At 65.4% G+C, this 19,090-nt stretch overlaps 1 protein-coding gene across 1 annotated transcript in view; it reads right to left on the bottom strand.

The window, feature by feature from the left end:
• Window positions 1–18,636, bottom strand: part of LOC311168324 (maestro heat-like repeat family member 5) — a gene marked incomplete at its 3' end in the record, with an annotated part of 33,263 nt that extends 14,627 nt beyond the window's left edge. Inside the window, exons 1-16 of the mRNA XM_084229703.1 lie at window positions 18,586–18,636; window positions 17,222–17,381; window positions 16,714–16,769; window positions 11,621–11,728; window positions 11,288–11,404; window positions 10,779–10,898; window positions 9,906–10,052; window positions 9,363–9,485; window positions 8,631–8,710; window positions 7,862–7,997; window positions 6,455–6,550; window positions 5,960–6,064; window positions 5,143–5,278; window positions 4,680–5,059; window positions 1,711–1,860; window positions 819–973 (exon numbers count right to left, since the gene is read on the bottom strand). Coding sequence (XP_084085829.1) covers window positions 819–973; window positions 1,711–1,860; window positions 4,680–5,059; window positions 5,143–5,278; window positions 5,960–6,064; window positions 6,455–6,550; window positions 7,862–7,997; window positions 8,631–8,710; window positions 9,363–9,485; window positions 9,906–10,052; window positions 10,779–10,898; window positions 11,288–11,404; window positions 11,621–11,728; window positions 16,714–16,769; window positions 17,222–17,381; window positions 18,586–18,621 — 2,105 coding nt within the window. The 5' untranslated portion in view covers window positions 18,622–18,636. The remainder of the gene's footprint in view (window positions 1–818; window positions 974–1,710; window positions 1,861–4,679; window positions 5,060–5,142; window positions 5,279–5,959; window positions 6,065–6,454; window positions 6,551–7,861; window positions 7,998–8,630; window positions 8,711–9,362; window positions 9,486–9,905; window positions 10,053–10,778; window positions 10,899–11,287; window positions 11,405–11,620; window positions 11,729–16,713; window positions 16,770–17,221; window positions 17,382–18,585) is intronic.
• Between the last annotated feature and the right edge of the window lie 454 nt (window positions 18,637–19,090).

The following is a 19,090-nucleotide window of genomic DNA, read 5'->3' as shown; positions in this document are numbered from 1 at the left end:
GAGGTGTTCAGGGAGTGACCGCCACGGTGGGCGATGGATGCTGGAAGCGGGGAGAGGAGGGATGTGAGGGGCGTGGAACGTGAGCTGGTCTTGGAGGACAGATGTTGCTGGGAGACGGGGCAGTGAGCTCAGGGTGGGAGGTGGTTGGTGGTGCCGGGAGATGCGTGGAATGGAGGGGAACGAGCCAGGGGCTGCCCGTGGGGTGGGTGGTGGAGGGAGAGGGATCGCTGGGAGACTTCGGAGGGAGGGAGATGTGGGAGGCCCCGCCATCAAGATGGGCGTGTGGGAAGTGTGTCTGAGACCAGGCGCCCCATGCTCGAGGAGTGATGGGGGACCCGGGGCGGCTCAAGGTGCAGGGGACAGGCAGTGTAGACCCAGGATGTGGGATTGGGAGCTGGGGTTCTAGGGAGGGAGGAAGAGCACCGGCCCCGGGCCCAGGCCTCCGCGAGGAAGCCGGAAGGGCTGTGGGTGCTGCGGGGTGTGTGGTGGGGTCTGCAGGAGCAGGGCAGGGGGCCCTTGCAGGCTTTGGCGCTGGCTGGGGGCTTGGCAGCAGCGCCAGGCCCGGGGCCCCTCTCCGTGGATGACGGTCATGCTGGGGTGTGTGTGTGGCGCGTGGGATGAGTGGTGCGCGGGCAGCTCAGAGCCAACTCAGCAGGGGTGCGGTGGACCAACAGGTGTGTGGGCTCCATCCCTGCACCGAGTCCTGGGGGTCCCCGCGGGCTGTTAGGGGTCAGACAGCAGGGCGGAGCTGAGGTGGAGGCCCTGCCCCGCCTTGGGAGGGGGGCGGTGGGGGCTGGGAGGGAGGGGGGGCCGGGCACCTGTCCAGGGCGATGGAGATGTCCAGGAAGGCGGTCACCAGCTCGGAGGTGTGGCTGCGGGCCAGCAGGGTGATGGCACGCAGGGCGTTTTCCTTGGCTTGGGGGATGCGGACCGAGCAGAGATGCAGGTGGATGGCGCGGCCCAGGTTGGAGACCTGCACGGGGAGGGAGAGCGTGGGGTGGGGCCCGTCCGAGGGGGCCGAGGTCCTGGCCCGGTGGACCTGGGGCCCTGCTTCAGTGAGTGACGGATTCTTCCGACAGGTCCTGTCCTGGGCGGGGCAGAGCAGGGAGAGGCGGGGGTGTCTCTGCCCTGGGCACCGTCTGAAGGGAGGTCCCGTTTGAGGGGACACAGGTCCACTGGCTTTTGTTTGGCACATGAGCCTCCAAAACTGCCCGACTGGCGCTGGGTCACTGGAAGGTCCAGGCACCCGCCACGACACCTGGACACAGCCCCGGGCTGGAGGGCCTGGCCCTCAGAGCTCAGCTCCAGGGCGCCCCAGGGCGGCGTGGCCCAGGGACCGGCTGCCTGGTCGCTGTGCTGCCTGTCCTGTGTCTGTGCGTCTCTCCCTCCATCAACAGAGAGCTCCTGGCGGTCAGGCCGCGCCTCTTCCACCGCTGCCCCCACGTCCCCACCACCGTGTCCCCACCTAGGGCCTGGAGCACCAGCTGGTGCGCTCGTCCCGCGACCCCCAAGGCCACCCCGGGGCCAGGACCCTCGCGTGGGCCCCTCCCGTGGTGGCTGCGGCCTGCACTCGCTTGTGGGGCGCAGAGGTGGCTGCAGGGGTGGGGTGGGGTCTGTGTCTCCCCAGCGGGCCCGAGCTCAGGGCAATGCCTTGCCGTGGCACCCTGTGCGGGGCCCGAGCCGGGGTGCCCCCGCCCTGCCCGTGCTCACCATCTCCAGCCGGGGCCCGTGCTCCCGGGCCACAGCAAGGAGGACCTCGGCGGCTGCCTGCACGCAGAAGGGGCTGGTGGAGCCCAGGCCGTCCACGGCGGTCCAGGCGGCGTCCATCAGCTCCACCGTTGTGAGGTGCTTCGTGACCTCCTGCAGCGGAGGGGGTGCCGTCATCCCGGCCTCCACCCCCGCTTGGCTCTTACCCCGTCTCCCGTGTTCCCGGCTCCCCCAGCCTCTGAGCGCCCCGGGGATCTAGAGCCCCCCCTCACTCCCCGGCCGTGGGCCCCACTTTGGGTTTTATCACCTGCACGGCTCTCTGAGCCACCCGCAGCCGGGGCAGGCGGGGAGGGCAGACTCGGCAGCCTCCGCCCCTGCTCTGCCCGGCTCTCACCTTCCTCACCTGCCAGCCTCAGCCCCCCGCGCCCGTGCCGGGGCCAGGTCTCCCACAGGGTTTTGGTCACAGAGCACCTGAATTTCAGAGCTTCGAAGGCGCCTCGAGGTCTGCCAGGACCAGGCCTGGGCCAGAGGCTGGGAGCCTGCGGCCACGGCGCAGGGAGGGGTAGCTGGGCCGGGCAGCCCAGGCCCCGAGCTCGGCCGCCCCAGGACCCTGACTCTGCTCGGGGCCCAGTTTCTCCCTAAAGGTCTGGCCTTTATCACCTGCCGGACAGCCTCAGACCAGGCCCGAGGGAGGGCTGCCTAGGCCGGACCTCCTGGAAGACACAGAACCAGCCCCACGCATCACATGAATTTCCTTTAAGTCAAATTGAAAATCCAGTTCCTCAGTCTCACCAGCCACACCCCAAGTGCCGAAGGGCCCGTGGCTGGCGGTTCCCTGCGGTAGGCGCCCCCCACGAGCACCACAAGTTGCTGATGCAAAGCTCTGTCTTGGGGCATCCGGTAAGCAAAGGAAACGAGATGGTAAAACGTTTCTTTGTATGTGAGGATATTTATTGAAATATTTGAAAATCCATCAGGATGTTTGCATGTGTATTAGAATATAAACAAGTGTCAAATAATAGAGGTTGGAATGTCTATTATAATCTTACTCTGAGAGTCTGGTAAGGGGTTTGTGAAATGTCACACTATTAGTTGGCTAGAAGGTTCAAATAGTTTTAATGGAGTATTTGCACTTACAGAATAACTTTTTTTAGACTATCAGGCTATTATAAATCTGGTTAGAACATTTGCCAGAAGAGTAAAATTAAAATCTTGTGCTAAAGTGTTAAATTTTAGAATGTGAAGCAATTCAACTGAGAATGGCGGTTAAACTCCCAGTAGCCAAGAATAATATAATGTTAGGGTTGGTGAGTAATTTTGACTTTAATTACTTAAACCCAGTATATAAATAAATCTGAGGCATGTGACGCTATAAATGGTGATGGGGTGATGATGGCGGTGATGGGGTGTTGGTGATGGGGTGATGGTGGTAGTGATGGGGTGATGGTGGTGGTGATGGGGTGAGGGTGGTGGTGATGGGGTGATGGTGGTGGTGATGGGGTGATGGTGGTGGTGATGGGGTCATGGTGGTGGTGATGGGGTGATGGTGGGGGTGATGGGGTGATGGGGTGGTGGTGATGGGGTCATGGTGGTGGTGACGGCATATTGATGAGCGAGCGGCGTATCAAGCCCATGTGGAATCCGGGCACGCCTGGGAGCAGAACCCAGGTGGCTGCTCCGTCACAGCCCTCCCTGGTCACCGTCCACGGATTAGCAAACCCTCCGTCTTCACTTCTCTCCGTGCTCCCGTCCTCACGGTGCAAGGACAGGCAGTGCTCCAGGCCCACTCCCGGCGTGGCGCAGGCCGCCTGCCCCGCCCCGGACACCATCTCCTGGTCACTCAGACCACCGGAGGGTCCCGGGTGCTCTGGGCCCTTCGCTGCCGGCCCCCCTGGCTAGCTGGCAGCCGGCGGGACCTTCCCTCCTGCGTGCTTCCGCCCCAGCCCAGGTTCTCCGGTCAAGCCAGGTTCCCCACTGTGGGCCTTTCCCTTTGAATTCCCGTCGGCGTCAGCCCTCTGGGAGCTGCTGCGGCACGGCGCGCACAGGCTCCGGCGTTAGCCCGGCCGGCACGTCCGAGCTGCGAGCTGCCGCTTGTCCCCGCTGCTCAGTCTGCCTGACTGCGGGCGCGCATGCGAGCAAGGCAGCTCTACTGCCAGGCCCGGTGCTGGCCCTGGCGGGACCCCGCCCGGGCTGGAGACTTCCTGGGGAGGCGGTCCTGCACCGAGTCCCGGGGTCCTTGTGAGCACGGGCTCAACACCAAGGAGGGGCGGCGGGGGCCACGGGCCGGAGACCCCGTGAGCGAGCGTCAGAGTACGAGGGCCTCCCGCGCAGAGGCCGCCCCTGCACCCCCACCGCCCCCCTCACAGCGACACGGACATTGCAGGGGTGTGGGGCTTCAGCAGCCCGAGGTCTGGCCACGCTCGGCCAGATGATGGTGGGAGAGATCTGCCTGATGGCCCAGGAGAGGGCCGTGCTTCTCCAAAGGTGAAGAGAGGCGCCGGGAAGGGGCTGCAGAACGGCCACGCCGAGAAACAGCACTCAGGGAGGGGAGCGGTGGGGCTGGCCGCCTGACCGGGGGACATGCTCCCCACCTTGCGCGCCTGCCGGGCGCCCCACAGAGAACCTGCAGCGGTGCCCCCGCAACCCGGGCGCCACCACCAGCCACCGCGCTGATTTTCAGAGGAAGCCGGGACCAGAGAGAAGGGGCTTGTCCCAGCCCAGGGCCCAAGGGCAGAGCTGGAACTCAGTGGAGCCTCAGAGCCGGGGTCTCCCTCCAACTCCCCCTCCCCGGCCAGGGACTCCAAGCCTCGCTTAACTGCCCAAGACGCAGGCCAGATCCTGGCCTCGGTTTCAATCCTCACACCCTGCCCAGCTGAGCTGCCGGGCCCACCAGTAGCCTGCGCCTAGTCTGAGGGGGCCACAGTGGGGTCCAAGCCACCTCCCGCAACCCCCACCATTCCAAGGGCTTTGACCTTGATCACTTGGGAGCTGCTGAGCTGGAAGATGCGGTCCTCCGGGAGCACCCCCTCCAGGGGGGTGGGGCGAGGGGCCTTCTGGTCCCCACTGCTCCAGAGGGGCTCCCTGTCCATGCTGGCTTGGGAAGGCTGCCTGGAGGCCAGCACGTCCACTTTCGAAGCTTCTCCTGCTGACCCTAGGGGGGCGGGGCAGCCATGCACAGGGTGAGGCCAGGCAAGGCCGACTTGGGGTCCCAGATGGGACAGGCAGGAGGAGTCAGCAGGGGTGGCTGATCGAGGGTCAGGCCTGGGCCCGGGCTGGGCACATAAGCCAGCGTGGGTCTGCAGGTCAAGGCCATCACAGGGCAGGGTTGGGTGGGAGGTGGGGTTGGTGCTGACTGGGGTGAACGGAGGCCCAGGGGCTGGCTGGGTGGCTGAGGCCTCGCTGGGCTGGAGAGGGCCGGCCTGGCGCCGGGCTTACCTCTCTGGCGCAGCAGGAGCAGGTAGAGGTGGCTGAGCCCCTCCAGGCTGGAGCGCTGCGTGGCCTTGTCTGGGTCCCGGCACAGGATGCCCAGCAGGCCCACCAGATGCCCCATCTGCCTTAAGTCCTCTTTCGGCTGTGGGGAGGGTGGGGGCTGTCATGGCTGGGCTCCCTGTGGAGCCCCTGCTGCTCCCACACCGGCCGGGCTAGCAGCGAGTGGGGTCGGCCCCTCAAACTGGGTGACAGCGCTGGGGCTGGGGCTGGGGCTGGCGAGATTTAAGGGGCCGGGACAAAACACCTCAGAAATCCAGGGACACTATTTTACCATCATATTAAGAAAAATCAAAATAAGTGCAAAAAATTATGATGAACCAGCCTCAACTGCGAAGACAGACGGGCGCCTGCTGGACACAGGGCCCTCCGTCCGCAGCTGGAGCTTCCCTAAGGAGAAGCCCAGGAGGGCAGCGGAGATGGGGACGGGCTGCTCCGTGGGACCCCGCACCTGCCGGCACCCTAGGAGCCCCTCTCGCCCCAGCTCTCCTGATGCCCAGAGTCCCCCACCGCCGGTGGGGACCTGACCCCGCGGTGAGCGCCTGCCTGGGGGTCCCTGCGGGGACACGGCCCGCTCCTCGCCAGGGTCAGGGCATCGCAGTCGGGGTCCCCGCCAGCCACTCCTCACGTGTGAAAGGGGGGTTACCTGGTCGACAGCAGGGGACTCAGGGACCCACCCCGTCTCCGTGGCCGGGACCCAAGGGCCTTGAACCCCGCGCACCCTGACGGCTCGGGGGCAGCGCGGGCGGGCGGGGCCGGCACTCACGTCCAGGCACAGGCTGTGGTTCAGGAATTCCAGGAGGCCCGCGCAGCTGCGCACCGCCCGCTGCCGCTCGTGCGCCTTCTCCGACGTCAGCCAGGTGTGCAGGTGCTGCGGAGGGCCGGGCGGGGAGCGGGCTGCAGCGGGACCCAAGTGGGGAGCTCCGGCCCCCGCCTCCCTGCTCTTCCCGGGGCGTCCCGAGTCCCTCAGGGACGGCTGATCCTCCACGCAGAGCCCGCTCCCTCGCCAGGCTCCTCACTGCCCCCAGGACTGTCCCTGCCCCCTCACTGGTCACCTCCCTCGAGGAGGGTGGGCTGCAGACTCGCCCTGCGGAGGGCAGCCCTGGGGGGGTGCGGGGCCTCCTGCAGCTGCTGCTAGTTCGGCCCCAGGCCCCTCTCAGGCCTTACCGGCACCCCCCCCCATTGACCAAACCTGAAGATCCTAGAAGCAGCTAAGCCCAGGGGTGCTTCTGGCTCCCGCCCCCCACCACCCCCCCCTCACCGCCAGCAGGAAGTGCAGCTCCCCCTCCGTGGGGCTCTGCCTGAGGAAGTCCTGCAGCATCCCGTCCAGGGCCTGCGACAGCTTGGCGTAGAGCTCCTGCGGGGCGGCAGGCGGGGCAGGGCGGGAGGGGCAGCGCTCTCTGTCAACCTCCAGTCGGGGGCCACCCTTCCTGCACCCCCTGGCCTGGCTGCGTGGCCAGCTCCAGCCAGCTCGCCTGCACCCCTCTGTGGCGCTGGGGAGCCGCAGGGTGGGGGGTTGCGTGGGACCTGCTCAAGGGCGGGGCTCCCCACGTCCAGGGGGCTGGGCTGCTTCACAGTCAACGCACCGGCCCCTGCCCCGGGCCGACCGCTCTGCTGCAGCCATCCTGGCATTTCTAAGTGGTGAAGAAGGGCCCCACGCTGTCACTCTGCTGGTTCTGACAAATGGGGTTCGGGGTCTCACTCAGGAGGCTCCTTCTCTGCACAGCTGCTCTAGCCAGCAGGCTGGGGGACGGGGCCGCCAGCTCCCGGGTGCGGGCGGTGGCTTCAGCTCTGCGCACTCTCCTGGCCTGCCAGGGTGCGGCCACACCGCCCGCGAGGGGCAGGACGTCCCTGCCTGCACCTGGCACTGGCACGCCACCGTGACGTCATCACCTGCTACGGGGACCCTGGGCCCCGGGGGCGTGGGGTGTGGGCAATACCGCCCTCTGGAGGGCTGCTGCTGGGGGCCGCCTGGGGCCTGGGGGACCCGCCCTGCTCTCGGCCCCACGCCTAAGTGCTGATCTGTCCAGTTAGCCTGGACCAGCCTCGGGTGGGGCATGAAGAGCAGGGCCCGGGAGGGGGTGCGGGTGGGGCCTCAACCCTGACTCTCCCACCAGCCGCCTCCATTTCTCTGAGCCGATTTCCTCCCGCCACGGGTCAGCGCTGGGAAGGTGAGCTAATGTGCGCCGAGCCTGGCACCCAGCAGGTGCCCAGCCTGAGCATGGGCGCGCGCCCCCTGGTGGAGGCAGTGAGGAATGGGGGCCTCTCCCTTCCCAGGGGTTTCTAGACCCAGCAGGCGTGGGCAGCTGGCTGGAGGTGGGCTGCCTCCCAGAGCAACTTCTGCAGGCCTCACTGGGGTGGCCGGGGGGACGGGGCAGAGAGACAGCTCAGGGGTGTGTCAGAGCCAGCAGGGAGGAAGGGGGGCTGAGACTCCTGTTGACAGAGCATCCCTCCGTGCCAGACGTGGGGCACCCATGTCTCTGCCACTCGGGTGTGAGGTGCCCATTTAACAGGTGGGCAAATGGAGACCCAGATCAGTTAAGATAAATGTCCAGACTCTCTCAGTCCTGGTCTGTGGGGACCAGGGGCCCTGCTTGTCCAGCTGCCCCCTGCCAAGCCATGAGCAGAGGGTGGTCGCGGCGGAGGGACGCAGGTGTCGGGCGCACACCTGCACGTTGGGTGGCTCCAGGAAGAGGCAGGTGTGCTTCTCCAGGATGTCCAGCAGCGGCAGGCCCAGCACGCTGCAGAGGCAGGTGGACAGCAGCCGTGATTTCCTCTCCAAGTCCAGAGGGGGCCTGAGTTTACTGTGTGGGGGGCAGAGGACGGTTGGGGAAGGGCCACTGCCTGAGCAGACAGGAGCCTGTAGCTCGGACTCAGGTGCCCCTCGTGCCCTCCTGCTTTTGACCAGACGATCCTGTGTCCGCTTCTGCCTTCCTGACCTTTAATGGCTCAGTTTTAAGGCGAACGATGCCAAATTTCCATTCTTCAGAGTCTGAACTAATAGTAATGGCTACTACTTTGAGTGTCTCCTGCGAGCAGCGCTCTGTCAGGGGTTCCTTCCCGGGGTGTGGCTGCAGGGCAATTCTCCTGCTCCATCAGCCTTCTCAGGCTGTGCCTCCCGGCTGGCACTGCCCGCCAGACACGGCTGCTCCCCGCCACCCCGCACTTCCCTCCCTGACCGCTGGCGCCTGCTCTCAACTGCCTGATGCAGGGTCTTGCCAAGAATGATGCTCTGACCTTGAGTGTCTGGGCCGTCAGCTCATGCTGGGGAGTGGATATGCCCCCTGACCAAGTGCACTGGTCTCCATGAGCTGCCCAGCCCGCAGCGCCCAGCGGGGCCTTCATGCTGACTCTCCCCACCTCACTGCCCAGCTGCCACTGGCCTGAGCTGAGAGGCTGCTGCTCTGTGCTGAGTGGCCCTGCCCAGGGGTACCTACCAGAGGCTGGAGACCATGTGGATGGCCTGCTGGCGGGTCGTCGTGCACAACGTGTCCGGGGGCTCCTTCTCCAGCAACACCTGCGAACCCCAGGCGAAGGCTGAGTCATCGCCCCTGGGCCGACCCCACTCCTGACACCATGTCTCATCCCTGCTTAAAGAGCTCGGCGCCCGGCACCCGGCGGCCCACAGGCCCACGCTTCAGCTCCGCCCGCCTGCAGGGCCTTTGTAACCTGCCCCCCAGAGACACGGGGTGCAGCCTCTGGAATAGCCAGGCCCCATCCGAATCCTGCTGCCCCGTTAGCTGCCTGGCCCAGCAGGTCTCCAGGCCGCTCTGAGCCCCTTATTTACAAACCACGCAGCACGCAGCCCACACAGCCCGGGAAGTGGGCACGCGGAGCCGTGTCTGAGTCTCACGGGGGCTCTGGAAACTCAGGGCGTTGCCATTGACCGTCTCTCTGCTGTTGCCTCCACAAGCCCAGGGGATCGCCGAGTCGAAGGCTCCAGTAGCTGGTGCGGAGTGGACGGTGCTGGCCTTCCTGGGTCTTACCCACCCCACCTGAGTGCACCTGGCTAGGCGGGTGGACCTGGCCGGCTTAGGGGCACTAAGACTGAGAGGAGGGGGCAGGGATGCGCCGTGTGAGACCCCAGCCCTTTCCCCGCGGTGTCTCTCTCCACACTGTGGTCTGGGGTCGCCCCTCCCGGGAAGCACCTCCCCGGGCCCTGCACCCACCATCAGACACTCGAGGAGCTCGGGGATCTGCGAGAACTCGTAGCCGCGGGCGCCCGCGTGGCAGCTGACGGCCTCCACCAGCATGAGGACGGCCGAGAGGAAGCTCTGCTTCAGGGTCTCGTCCTGGTGCGGTGTCGGGCCGGAGCAAGGGGCAGGGCCAGAGGGACAGCCGGGGAGGGCGGGGGCCGTCAGGGCCACTGCTCAGAGGCCCGCCAGCGGGGCCCCTGTGTGGGGCTTCTGGGGCGCTTGTGTGGCTTGGTTTGCGTGTGAGAAGGCGCTTGAATACGGGCGGGCGCCTGTAGGAAGTCCCGGATCCAGTTTCTCTCCTCGGGCCTGACGCTCTGGCGCCGTGGCCCTGCAGGGCTCCAGGGCCCTCAGAGCTGCAGGGCCGGAGGCTGAGGCGGGGCTGCCTCATGGGACAGCACCAGCCTCCCGGGGGAGCACGGGTCTGCCGTCCCCGGGGTCTTGGGCCACCCTGGGAGCCCCCGCTGCGGGCAGGACGGAGGCGGCAGGGAGGCTGGGCCCGGGCCGGCGGGCACCTACCCAGCAGCTGTAGTGGAAGTAGAAGATCACCCGCGACAAGATCTTGTCCACCCAGGGCAGGATGCGGGCCTTGGCGCTGACCGCCGTCTGGCCGTAGGCGAGGAGGACGGTGCTGCTGGCCCACTTCCACCGCAGGTCCTCGGGGTCCTGGGGGGGTTGGAGTCTTGGCCCTGCTGGCCCTCACCCGGAGAGGGGAGGCGGGGTACCCCGCTAGGCGGCACCCGAGGCAGGGTGCTCTGGGGGCTCTCAGTAGGGGAAATGGGATGGGCCTTCTGGGGGACTGCTGGGCCTTGTGGGGTTCCCAGGGTGCCTGTGGGGGACCTGACTCTGCTCTTCTGCTCCCTACCTGTGCTATCCTCTCCCCAGGGCCCCCGGGGTTCTGGGGGATGGGAACTGTGTGTCAGACAGAGAGATAGCGGGGGCGCTTGGGCGCAGTGAGGGGAGGACCAGCCTGAGATGCCCCCGAGGGCCATATGGCTCCTGACGAGCCCCCGGAGGAGGGCCCGGCCTCTCCAGGATGTGACTGGTGTGGTGACCCCATCCCTCCCTTCGTACTGACTGAGCGCCCGGTGGGGTGCAGTGAGGATGAGGTGGCTGTGCTGTCCGACAGGGGGGCCCAGGGTTGCCCTCCGGGCCCCGCCCACTCTCCGGCGGGCACACCACAGCCACGGTGCCGCACACGGGCCCCGGGCCTGCAGCCGGGCCTGGGTGGCTACTCAAGAGGAGGAAACTGAGGCCCGGGGTCTGGCCGGTGTGGAGGTGGCGCCGGAGGCAGGACCCCGCCCCTGACACCCTGTGAGTCTGCCTCAGAGGCCTTGAGCTTCATGGAAGGTCGGGGTCCCCATGAGGCCCCGCGGCCCCCCGAGCCGGCACCTTCAGGGCGTGGCTGTGCAGGCTCTTCCTGATGAGTGAGCTCCGGCCGAACTGGTCCAGGACGGCCCAGACGTGGTCCAGGTGGCGGGTGGCGGCCAGCCCTACAGTGAGAGCGATGCCCTGGGCGGGCAGCAGCGTCACCGCTGGGACTCTGGGCAGCCCGGCCTCCGCCACCCGGGGCCTGAGCTCCAGGGAAGGGGCTGCTCCAGGTCACAGACATCTCCTTCCGCTGCCTCTGCCTTGCTGGAGGCCCCCCCCCCCCCACCGCCAGGGCTCTGCGGGGGCCTGGGGGAGCAGCAGGGGGCGGCTCCTCCCTGGGGGAGGCTACACCCCAGCACTGCGCAGGAGAGGGGCAGAGGGGCGCAGGGAACAGGCGTGGGGCGGGCGGGTGGGGACAGCAGCAGAGGGAAGGGGCTTAGTGAGCGACGCATCAGGCTGGGGCGACCAGTGTGTGGTCACGCAGGTGGCTGTGCCCCGGGCCCTCTGGGGACAGGGTGGCCGCCGCTCACCTCCCGCTGCTTGGGCCACTGGTGGGAGGTGGCCAGGAGGGTCTGCAGGTGTGTCCTGACGGTGTCGCCGTCCTCCTCGGCTTGAAGGATCAGCCCGTAGTAGTTGAACAGGAAGGCCTGGGGAGGTTCGGCTTCCTGTCCGCCCAGCCTGGCTTCCCAGGACCAGGCTCCGTGGCTTCCCGGCTCCTCAGCCACCCCGACTGGCCTGCTCGCACGTCTGGTGGGGCCTGGGGGGCTTCCTAGTTTCTTTTTGGGGTCCTGCGCCTCGCTCTGCGTGGGCCCTGGTGGCCAGAGCCCCGGGAAGGGGGCATCTTGGGGGAGGGGAGGGAGCACCTTCTCGGGGGGCTGCTCCTGATGAGTCCGGTCGGGCTTGGTGAGTGCCCACAGCAGCTCCTTGGACCACACATCCTTGCTCAGGAACTGGGTGGACTTGACGGCCATCTGTCAGCAGACGGGCGGGCAGTCGGTCTCTCCCGGAGCTGGGCCCAGCCTCTCACCCCACGTGTCCCGAGCGCCCAGGACCTGTCCTGTCTGATGGCCCCCGGGGACGAGGAGCACTCCGGGTCACCCCTCCCTGGGGTGCTCAGGACTGGACAGTCCCCAGCACTGGGCCCCGTGTCCGTGGAGGGCGGTGGCCAGGGCGGGGCCAGGAGGACCGGCTGTCTCGTCTGCCCACCTTCGGCGGAACCTGCCCGCGTCCCTGCTCCACCACGTCTCTTTTGAATGAATGAATGAATGAGACATGAGATCCCCTTCGAAATGCCACATCCTAAACGTCCGGGGATGTCACGATCTGATGATGGCGACCACCAGCCTCCCACAACCCGAGGGTTCAACCACCCGATGGTTTTGACCTCAGATTCTTTGGGGCTGGAGATCCCCCTCGAAGGGGCGCCCTCTGCGTCTTAAAAGAAGAAAGATCAAGGGGCTGCAGGTCAACGTTTATCTTCAGGCGGCAAAACCCCCTCAGCGGGGCGGATCAGACAGGCCTTGGCTTTGCTGGTTGACATCCGTGACAGACGCTGTATGAGCTCACGGGGAAAGGCGGACACGTCGGGGAACACGCCTGATAACGGCGCTGTAAGCCCCACCTGGCTGGTGTTTGAGGGACGGGAATCGATTCGAGTTGTGGTTCGTGGCTGGACGTCGGCAAGGCGGTGCCCTCTGCGGGGGGACTGGCTACGTCAGCTTGGTGAGGGTGTCTCAGCGTCAGGGCACCCCCTCTGCGCACCCCCTTGCATTTCCCTCTCTAGAGCGTGCCTGAAAGGAGCGCCAGGCGGGCCCTCTTGGCACCGGAGAAGGTCTGGCCTGGCGGGCGAGGTGGCTCGGTGCCCCTGCGGGGTGGGGGTGGCCCTGCCCTTCCGTTCCTGGGCTGAGATGGTGACGTGCACAGGTGTGGTGTGGGCTCCCCGCCCTCCCCATCCAGCCCGGGACGGCGGCCCCCTCTGGCGGGTCCCGCGCCCCCCGCCCCGGGTCAGCTCCGCACGGCAAACTCTCGTTTCCCCACATTCTGGGCGGCGGTGTCGAGTCTCCAGAGCTGGTGTCACGCGTGGATGCGTCCGCGTTCCCACCGCTGCACGTCTCAGCCCCCCGGGGCGGGCGCCAGCTGTTCTTCCTCTTTCCGCTCTCACTTTCATGCCTTCGCTTCCCGGGGCTGCTTCCCGTGAGCTCGCTCGCCCGTCCGGCCCCTGGGGGTCGCCCTCCGGCTTCCGGCTCCCGCGGGTGCAGGTGCCAGGCGGCCCCGGGCTGTGAGTGAGCCTCGGGCGGGTTCGTGCGGCGTTTCCTGCCTCGGGGCAACACCCTAAGGTGGGCTCGCGGGGCCACTCTGACTCTGGAAGGACATGGCAGCTCCCCAAGAGGCCGCGCGCTCCCAGCTCTGGGGAGAGGCACCAGCACCCCGCACTGGGGCCCACCTCTGGGTCTGGCTCCTTTGCCACCTCACTCCCTGCGTGGGTGGGGGCGGGGGCTCCCCCCGCCTTCCAGTGACAGCCCAGGACGGAGAGGCCGCTGCGCGCAGGCCGGGCCTGCTTGTCTCCAGCTGCGTCCCCTGCGGGAGGCGCCGTGGCTCAGGCCCGCCCTCCCCCAGGCCCCGCCGTGCGAGTTCTCCTGGCGCCGGCCTCTGCGCCTTGGGGGATGGATTTAAGTTTGCTGCCGTTCGGTTCACCTGGCCTTTCCCTTGAGGACGCGTCGGGCCCCGGCAGCGCCCGCCTCCTCCGAGGTGGCAACGCTCCTCCTCGAGACGCCGTCGGGCCACGCTCAGGTCCGGCCGCCACAGGCTGCGTTTTGAGTGGGTCAGACGGGCCTGCGGGTCTCCGTTTCTCCTGCAGCTGTTTGGGAGCCGGTTGTTCCAAGGGCCTTCCGGTCCCACGCGTTGCTTTGGCGACTTTGTAAAAGCAACGAAGAGGCCGGAACCGCCAGAACCGACCCCACGGCGGGCGTCACGCGGGTGTCCTGCCGCCCCTGGCTTGTCTGGTGCCTTCCTCGCGGCCCGGCTGCCGGCAGCGGCGCCGCCGTCCTGAAACCGGGCGGGATTCCTGCTCCTTTGTTGTATTTCAAGTCCCGTCAGTCCGGGGTGTGTTTGGAATCTCCGTGAGTGGGTCTGTCCAGCTCCGCAGGGAAGCCCGCGGCTCCGCCTGGCATCGCCGAGGCTGGGAGTCGCTGCGGGAGAGCTGCCGGCTCAACACCGGGAGTCCCCTCCCGGACCCCCGGCCCGCCCGTGGTCGGCCTTCTTGCACCCCCTGCGGGGTGTCTTGGGGAGATCTCGCATCTGCTCTGCTACGCCCGGCCCTGAATCTTTTGCGTTTTCGCCGCCGTCGTCATTTCTTAAGACTTTGTTTTCCAGCTGTTTGCTGGCGGCCAGCAGAGATTCTGTGGGCTGTGTCAAGACTTCAGCTTCTGTGTCCTGAGATCTTGCTGAATTCAGTCATAGTAACCAGCAGTTGCCGGCTTTTCTCAAAGATTCTGTAGAATGGTCTGCGTGTGGTGCGCGCCGGGCTGACCGGGTGGCGCGTGGCGCCTGACTGTTGGCGGGGCCGGGCCTCACCACGGGCGAGCGTGCTGTGGGCGTCCGCTCCTCCTCCTCCCTCCCGAGGGCCTTCGGGTGGCAAGGCTGTGGCTTAGAGCGAGGCGCGCTTACTTGCTTGCCGGCACAGAGCCCCCAGGCCCTCGGGGTGTCAGCGGCTCAGGTCTTCTGCTCCCCCTTAAACTGCACCTGCATTCACACGAATGAGGTGCCCTTTGGACGGGCCTCGAAACCCACAGGTGTGGGCTGGCTGCCGGGAGCTGGCCCTGGCGGCGGGGTTGGAACTTCAGGCCCAGACCCCAGGCCCAGCCTCGTGTGGAGGGGCTGAGACGCGGCCCGGTCGGTCGCCAGCTGCAGGCGATGGGCTCCGCGGCGCCCATGGGCGGGGGCTGTGCTCAGTTTTGAAGGGTTAGTTTTTTTTTTTAAAAAAAAGATTGATTTATTTATTTATGCAAGCACTGGGTAGAGTCAGAAGCGCGGGAGGGTGAGAGAATTCACCAGAGCCAGAGTGGGGAGCAGAGCAGGCAGAAGGACCGAAGGACACTGCTGAGGGGAGCAGCGGGCGGCAGGAGAGGTCTGCGCGCCGTGTGGGACCCTCCTCCGGTGGCCGGGGAGCAGCCGGGGATCGAACCGGCACCGCAGAGGCTGCGGGCAGCGACGCAACCCAGCGCTCAACCGCTGCGCCCCCGGGGAGGCCCTGAAGGGTTAGTTTTCAAGTTTGAATTTATCTGACCCTCTGTGTGGTTTTCCTGCGCTCCCCGTGTAAGTGGCACGATCTGGTGTTTGTCTTTTTCCTTCTGGCTTATCTGGCTCAGTGTCGCTCCCTCCAGCTCCATCCATGTTGCCAAAAACGGAGTGAGTTTGTCTCTTTGACCCGAGTGTGTGGCGCCGCGTCTTCAGGGCCCGCCCGCCCGCCCCGTTCCCCTGCGTCTGCGGCCGGGCCGGCCCGGCTGTGCAAACACGCTGCGGCCAGCGCGGAGGTGCAAGTTCCTCTCACATCCCTGGTGCTCGCGTCCTCGGGCAGGCGCCTAGGGGTGGACTTGCGGGGCGGGCGGCAGGGCCATGGTCAGACTTTGGGTCTTCCAGAGAGTCTGTCCGCACAACCTAAATCGCCTGCTCCCCTGGCATCCTATTTCGGTGTTCCCGTTCCGCACTCGTGGGTTCTGTTTTCTTCCTCGCTCTGTCCAGGGGTTATTATTCCATCAGCTTTTCGGAGTCACTTACTCGCCGTTGTGTTCACCCTCCAATCGCTGCGCCTTTGAAATTTTCTTTGATTTCTTTGTTTTCGTTATTTCGATCTTTCCTTTTATTGGGTTGTTTTATTTATTTTTGTTATTTTTTTTAAACCCTAACCTCCTTTGGTTTTAATTTGCTTTTTTGATTTAACGGGGAGATTGCGGTACTAGAACTTCTCTGACAGAGGCTTTAGTGCCCAAATGTCCTGCTCAGCGTTGGTGTTTGTTGCATCCCACAAACTCCCATTCTCGTTCAATTCCAAGTATTTTCTAATTTCCCATGGGGTGTCGTCTTTGACCCGGGGGTTGTGTGGAAGGCTGTCGTCTAACGTCCAAGGATTTGGAGCTTTTTCAGATGTGGTTTTGATGTTGATTTCTAGCTCACGTGCTGGCCAGAGGACGGACTCTGTTTGATTTCAGTTCTTTTAAATGTATTGGAACTTGAGACATGACCCAGCAAATGGCCTGTCTCGTGGATGTTCTATTTACATCTGAAAAGAATGTCAATTGGATCCATTTGGTTAATTGCGTTGTTCAAGCCGTCTGCAGCCTTAGTGATTTTCTGTCCCATTTTTCTATTAATTACTTGTATTTCTGGTGCTGCTGTTTATTATTCCTACTCGGTGCCATTGAGCCATGGCTCCGCGCTCCTCTGTGCGCTGCTGATAGTGAACATTTAACGGGCTCCGGCGTACCTGGCGCCGCGCCGCGCAGCGTGCGGGTCATTTCCTCTAATCTCACAGCAGACAGTCACGCTAGAGGCGCTTTCTTGTTTGACAGGCGAGGAAGCGAGTCCGGAGAGGCCGAGCAGGTGCCCCAGGCACACAGCTGATTCGCTGGGTCTGGGCTCGAACCCAAGACGCCAGGTTGCTTCTCCCAGGGGGCCCCTTACCTGGGCCCCGCAGGCCCCACTCTGGCTCCAGGCACCCCGCTTCTGCCCTCCCCGGTCACTGGCCTCTCTGCGTCCTCTTTGGCCTCTGAGGTCGGAGCCAGCCCCGGGGGCGGGAAGGGCCTTGTGTGTGGTGGACGCTTGATTTGTGTCAGGCATCTAGAGACCAAGGTTCAAACCCCAGCTCCCCAAGTCTGCTCCTCTGTAAAGTGGGGCTCCTCTCCCCCATTTCCCGGGGCTGAGAGGGTGCCTGCTCCCCGCTCCCCAGAACGCCCCATACCTTAACCAGCTGCTCGTCCCAGCACGCCTTCTCGTCCTTGCTGAAGAGTCGCTCTGCTGAGGGAGAGGGTCCCGGAGGCCGGGCTCACGTCGCGGCCGGGGCTGGATCACGGGCCCCACCCCACCACCCTCGGACACTGACTGAGTCAGGGTGTCAGTGGCCACCTCTGGCCATCCCGGCTCTGAGAGAGGAGGGAGTGGACCACTGGCCTCACGCTGGCCCTGGGCCCCTCCCGGAACCAGCTTGGTCTGCGGTTCTTGTCAGGGCCCAGTGGCTGAAATGCTGGTGGGCGGAGCACAGGCAGCCAGGACAGGGTGACACCATGGGCCCAGGAGGCGTGGAGTGTGGGGTGCCCTGGCACAAGCTCCCTGGTGTGCAGCCCCGTGTGTGTCCAGAAGTTCGACAGCCCCCTGGACCCCGGCCTGGACGGCCTCCCATGGCCACCCTATCCCTGTCCTGACCAGCCTGGAGGGCAGAGTGGCCCAGGCCAGCCATGGGCAGCACGCACCGCTGGAGGACAGGACGCCCATCACGTAGAGGAAGCTGCGGTGCGGGAAGACACCTGTCAGGACCTCGGCCTCCAGGTGCTGGGCCACGGCCCGCCACGCGTGCTTGCAGATGGCCACGAGCACGTTGCTGGCCGCGTCCTGGTAGGCCTCTTCCAGGTCCTGGGGGTAAGAACAGTGGCTGGGTGCTGCTTTGGTGCTTCACACACGCATGGGGGGACAAGGCAGCTTCGTCTGCCTGTTTTGTGGGTCGAGGGTGCATGCAGGGAGAGCCCAGCCCAGTCTGGGGCTGTGGTCTCTGGAGGGGCCAGCTGGAGGGTCTCCAGGGGGAGGCCAGGCCTGTAAACATGGGGACAGTCCCGGGCTGGACCCTCCACAGCACTGTCACCAGGCATCATCATCCAGACCCCCAAAGAGCAGGGTCTTCTTGGGGATCAGGACAGCTGGGGCAGGAAGACACAGCTGCTGATCTTGGGGAGTGGTGGGCCCACCTTATTGCTGTGCAGTGGACCCCACGCCTTCCTACCCGCCGTGTCCCGAGTGCACCATCACTCCTGCCCGCCCGCAGGCAGTCAAGCGGGGAGGCCTTGCCCCAGGAGACTAAACCCCCGACCACAGAGCCCAAGGGAACCCAGAGAAGCAGCTGAGGAAATTGGGCCCGACAGTGGTGAGAGCTGCAGGCAGATTTCTGCAATATCCTCCGAGATGAGGAAGATACTGTGTCCCTGTCGGCCCTGAGCAGGACCCCGGGAAGGGAACACTCTGAGAACATTCGAGGCTCTGGAAAGCGGGGGCTGGAGCTCCAGCAGGATGCTCAGCAGGTGGCTTGGGAGAGGGGAGTGGCGGGGCAGGGATGCCCGCTTTGCTGTCAGGTTCATGCCGCGGCGCAAGCAGGCTGCTCGGGGGGCGGGGGTCGGCACCCCCAGAGGGCAGGTGCCCTACCCCAGGCCTCAGCCCCACTTCTGTATGGGGGTGGCAATGTGCCTGTTTGGGGGTTAAGCTCCGCCTGTGCCTGCTGTGTGGGGTGTGGGGCTGGACTGTGGTGGCCTTGGTGACCCCCCACTGCCCACTGACCGTGACTGTGCACATGTGTATTGACTGGCCCCCACGAGCTGGCCCTGGGCTAGTCTGTATAGAAGCTCCGCTGGCCCTCCAGCCCCGGCTGAGGCTGCTGGGCAGCCTGGGGCACCCCTGGACTGCAGCCGGGGTGCAGGGGGTGTGGTGTAGGACAGCGACATGGCTGTGAAGCCCCCTGAAGAACTGGTGGTGAGAATGTGGTCACCAAGTCCAGGCACACAGCACTGCAGACCCACAGCTGCACACCCGGGTCCCAGGTGTGGCCTGTCCGCCGGGGAGGGGTGGCTACCGTGGACGCGGTCATGTTCTCCAGGGCCAGCTGCATGAAGGTTCGCTCCCAGGTCTCCTCCAGGAAGTCACTGGTTCTAATGACAGCCTCCAGGACATGGAATAGCCGGAACTTGTGCCGGGTGGACATCTGTGGGCAGCAGATGTGGACAGCGGCTCAGGGACCAGTTGAGCTGACCATGGGAAGAGGCCCCAGTGAGAGCACAGTTTTGGGGGGGGGGAAGGCCAGAGGGGGACGCTCACAAGTGGAAGCATTTGCCCACATGTTCAAAACCGTTTGGACACGATGAATGTGGGCCGTGAGCCAAGGGCTGCAGGCACGGATGAGAAAGAATGTGTCCCTGTCCTTAGGGACAGCCGTGGGACTTTAGAACATTCCATCTCCAAAGTCATTTCATCCATTCACTGACCCACTGGAACTTAGAGGGATCCTCCCAATCATCTACCCAACCATCCATCCTCCATCCTCCATCCATCCTCCATCCATCCATCCTCCATCCATCTTC

The sequence above is a fragment of the Talpa europaea genome, assembly GCF_964194135.1.
Source record: "Talpa europaea genome assembly, chromosome: 3".
NCBI lineage: Eukaryota > Metazoa > Chordata > Mammalia > Eulipotyphla > Talpidae > Talpa > Talpa europaea.
The sequence above is the reverse complement of the archived record's forward strand: the minus strand, read 5'-3'. Positions and strand labels throughout refer to the sequence as shown.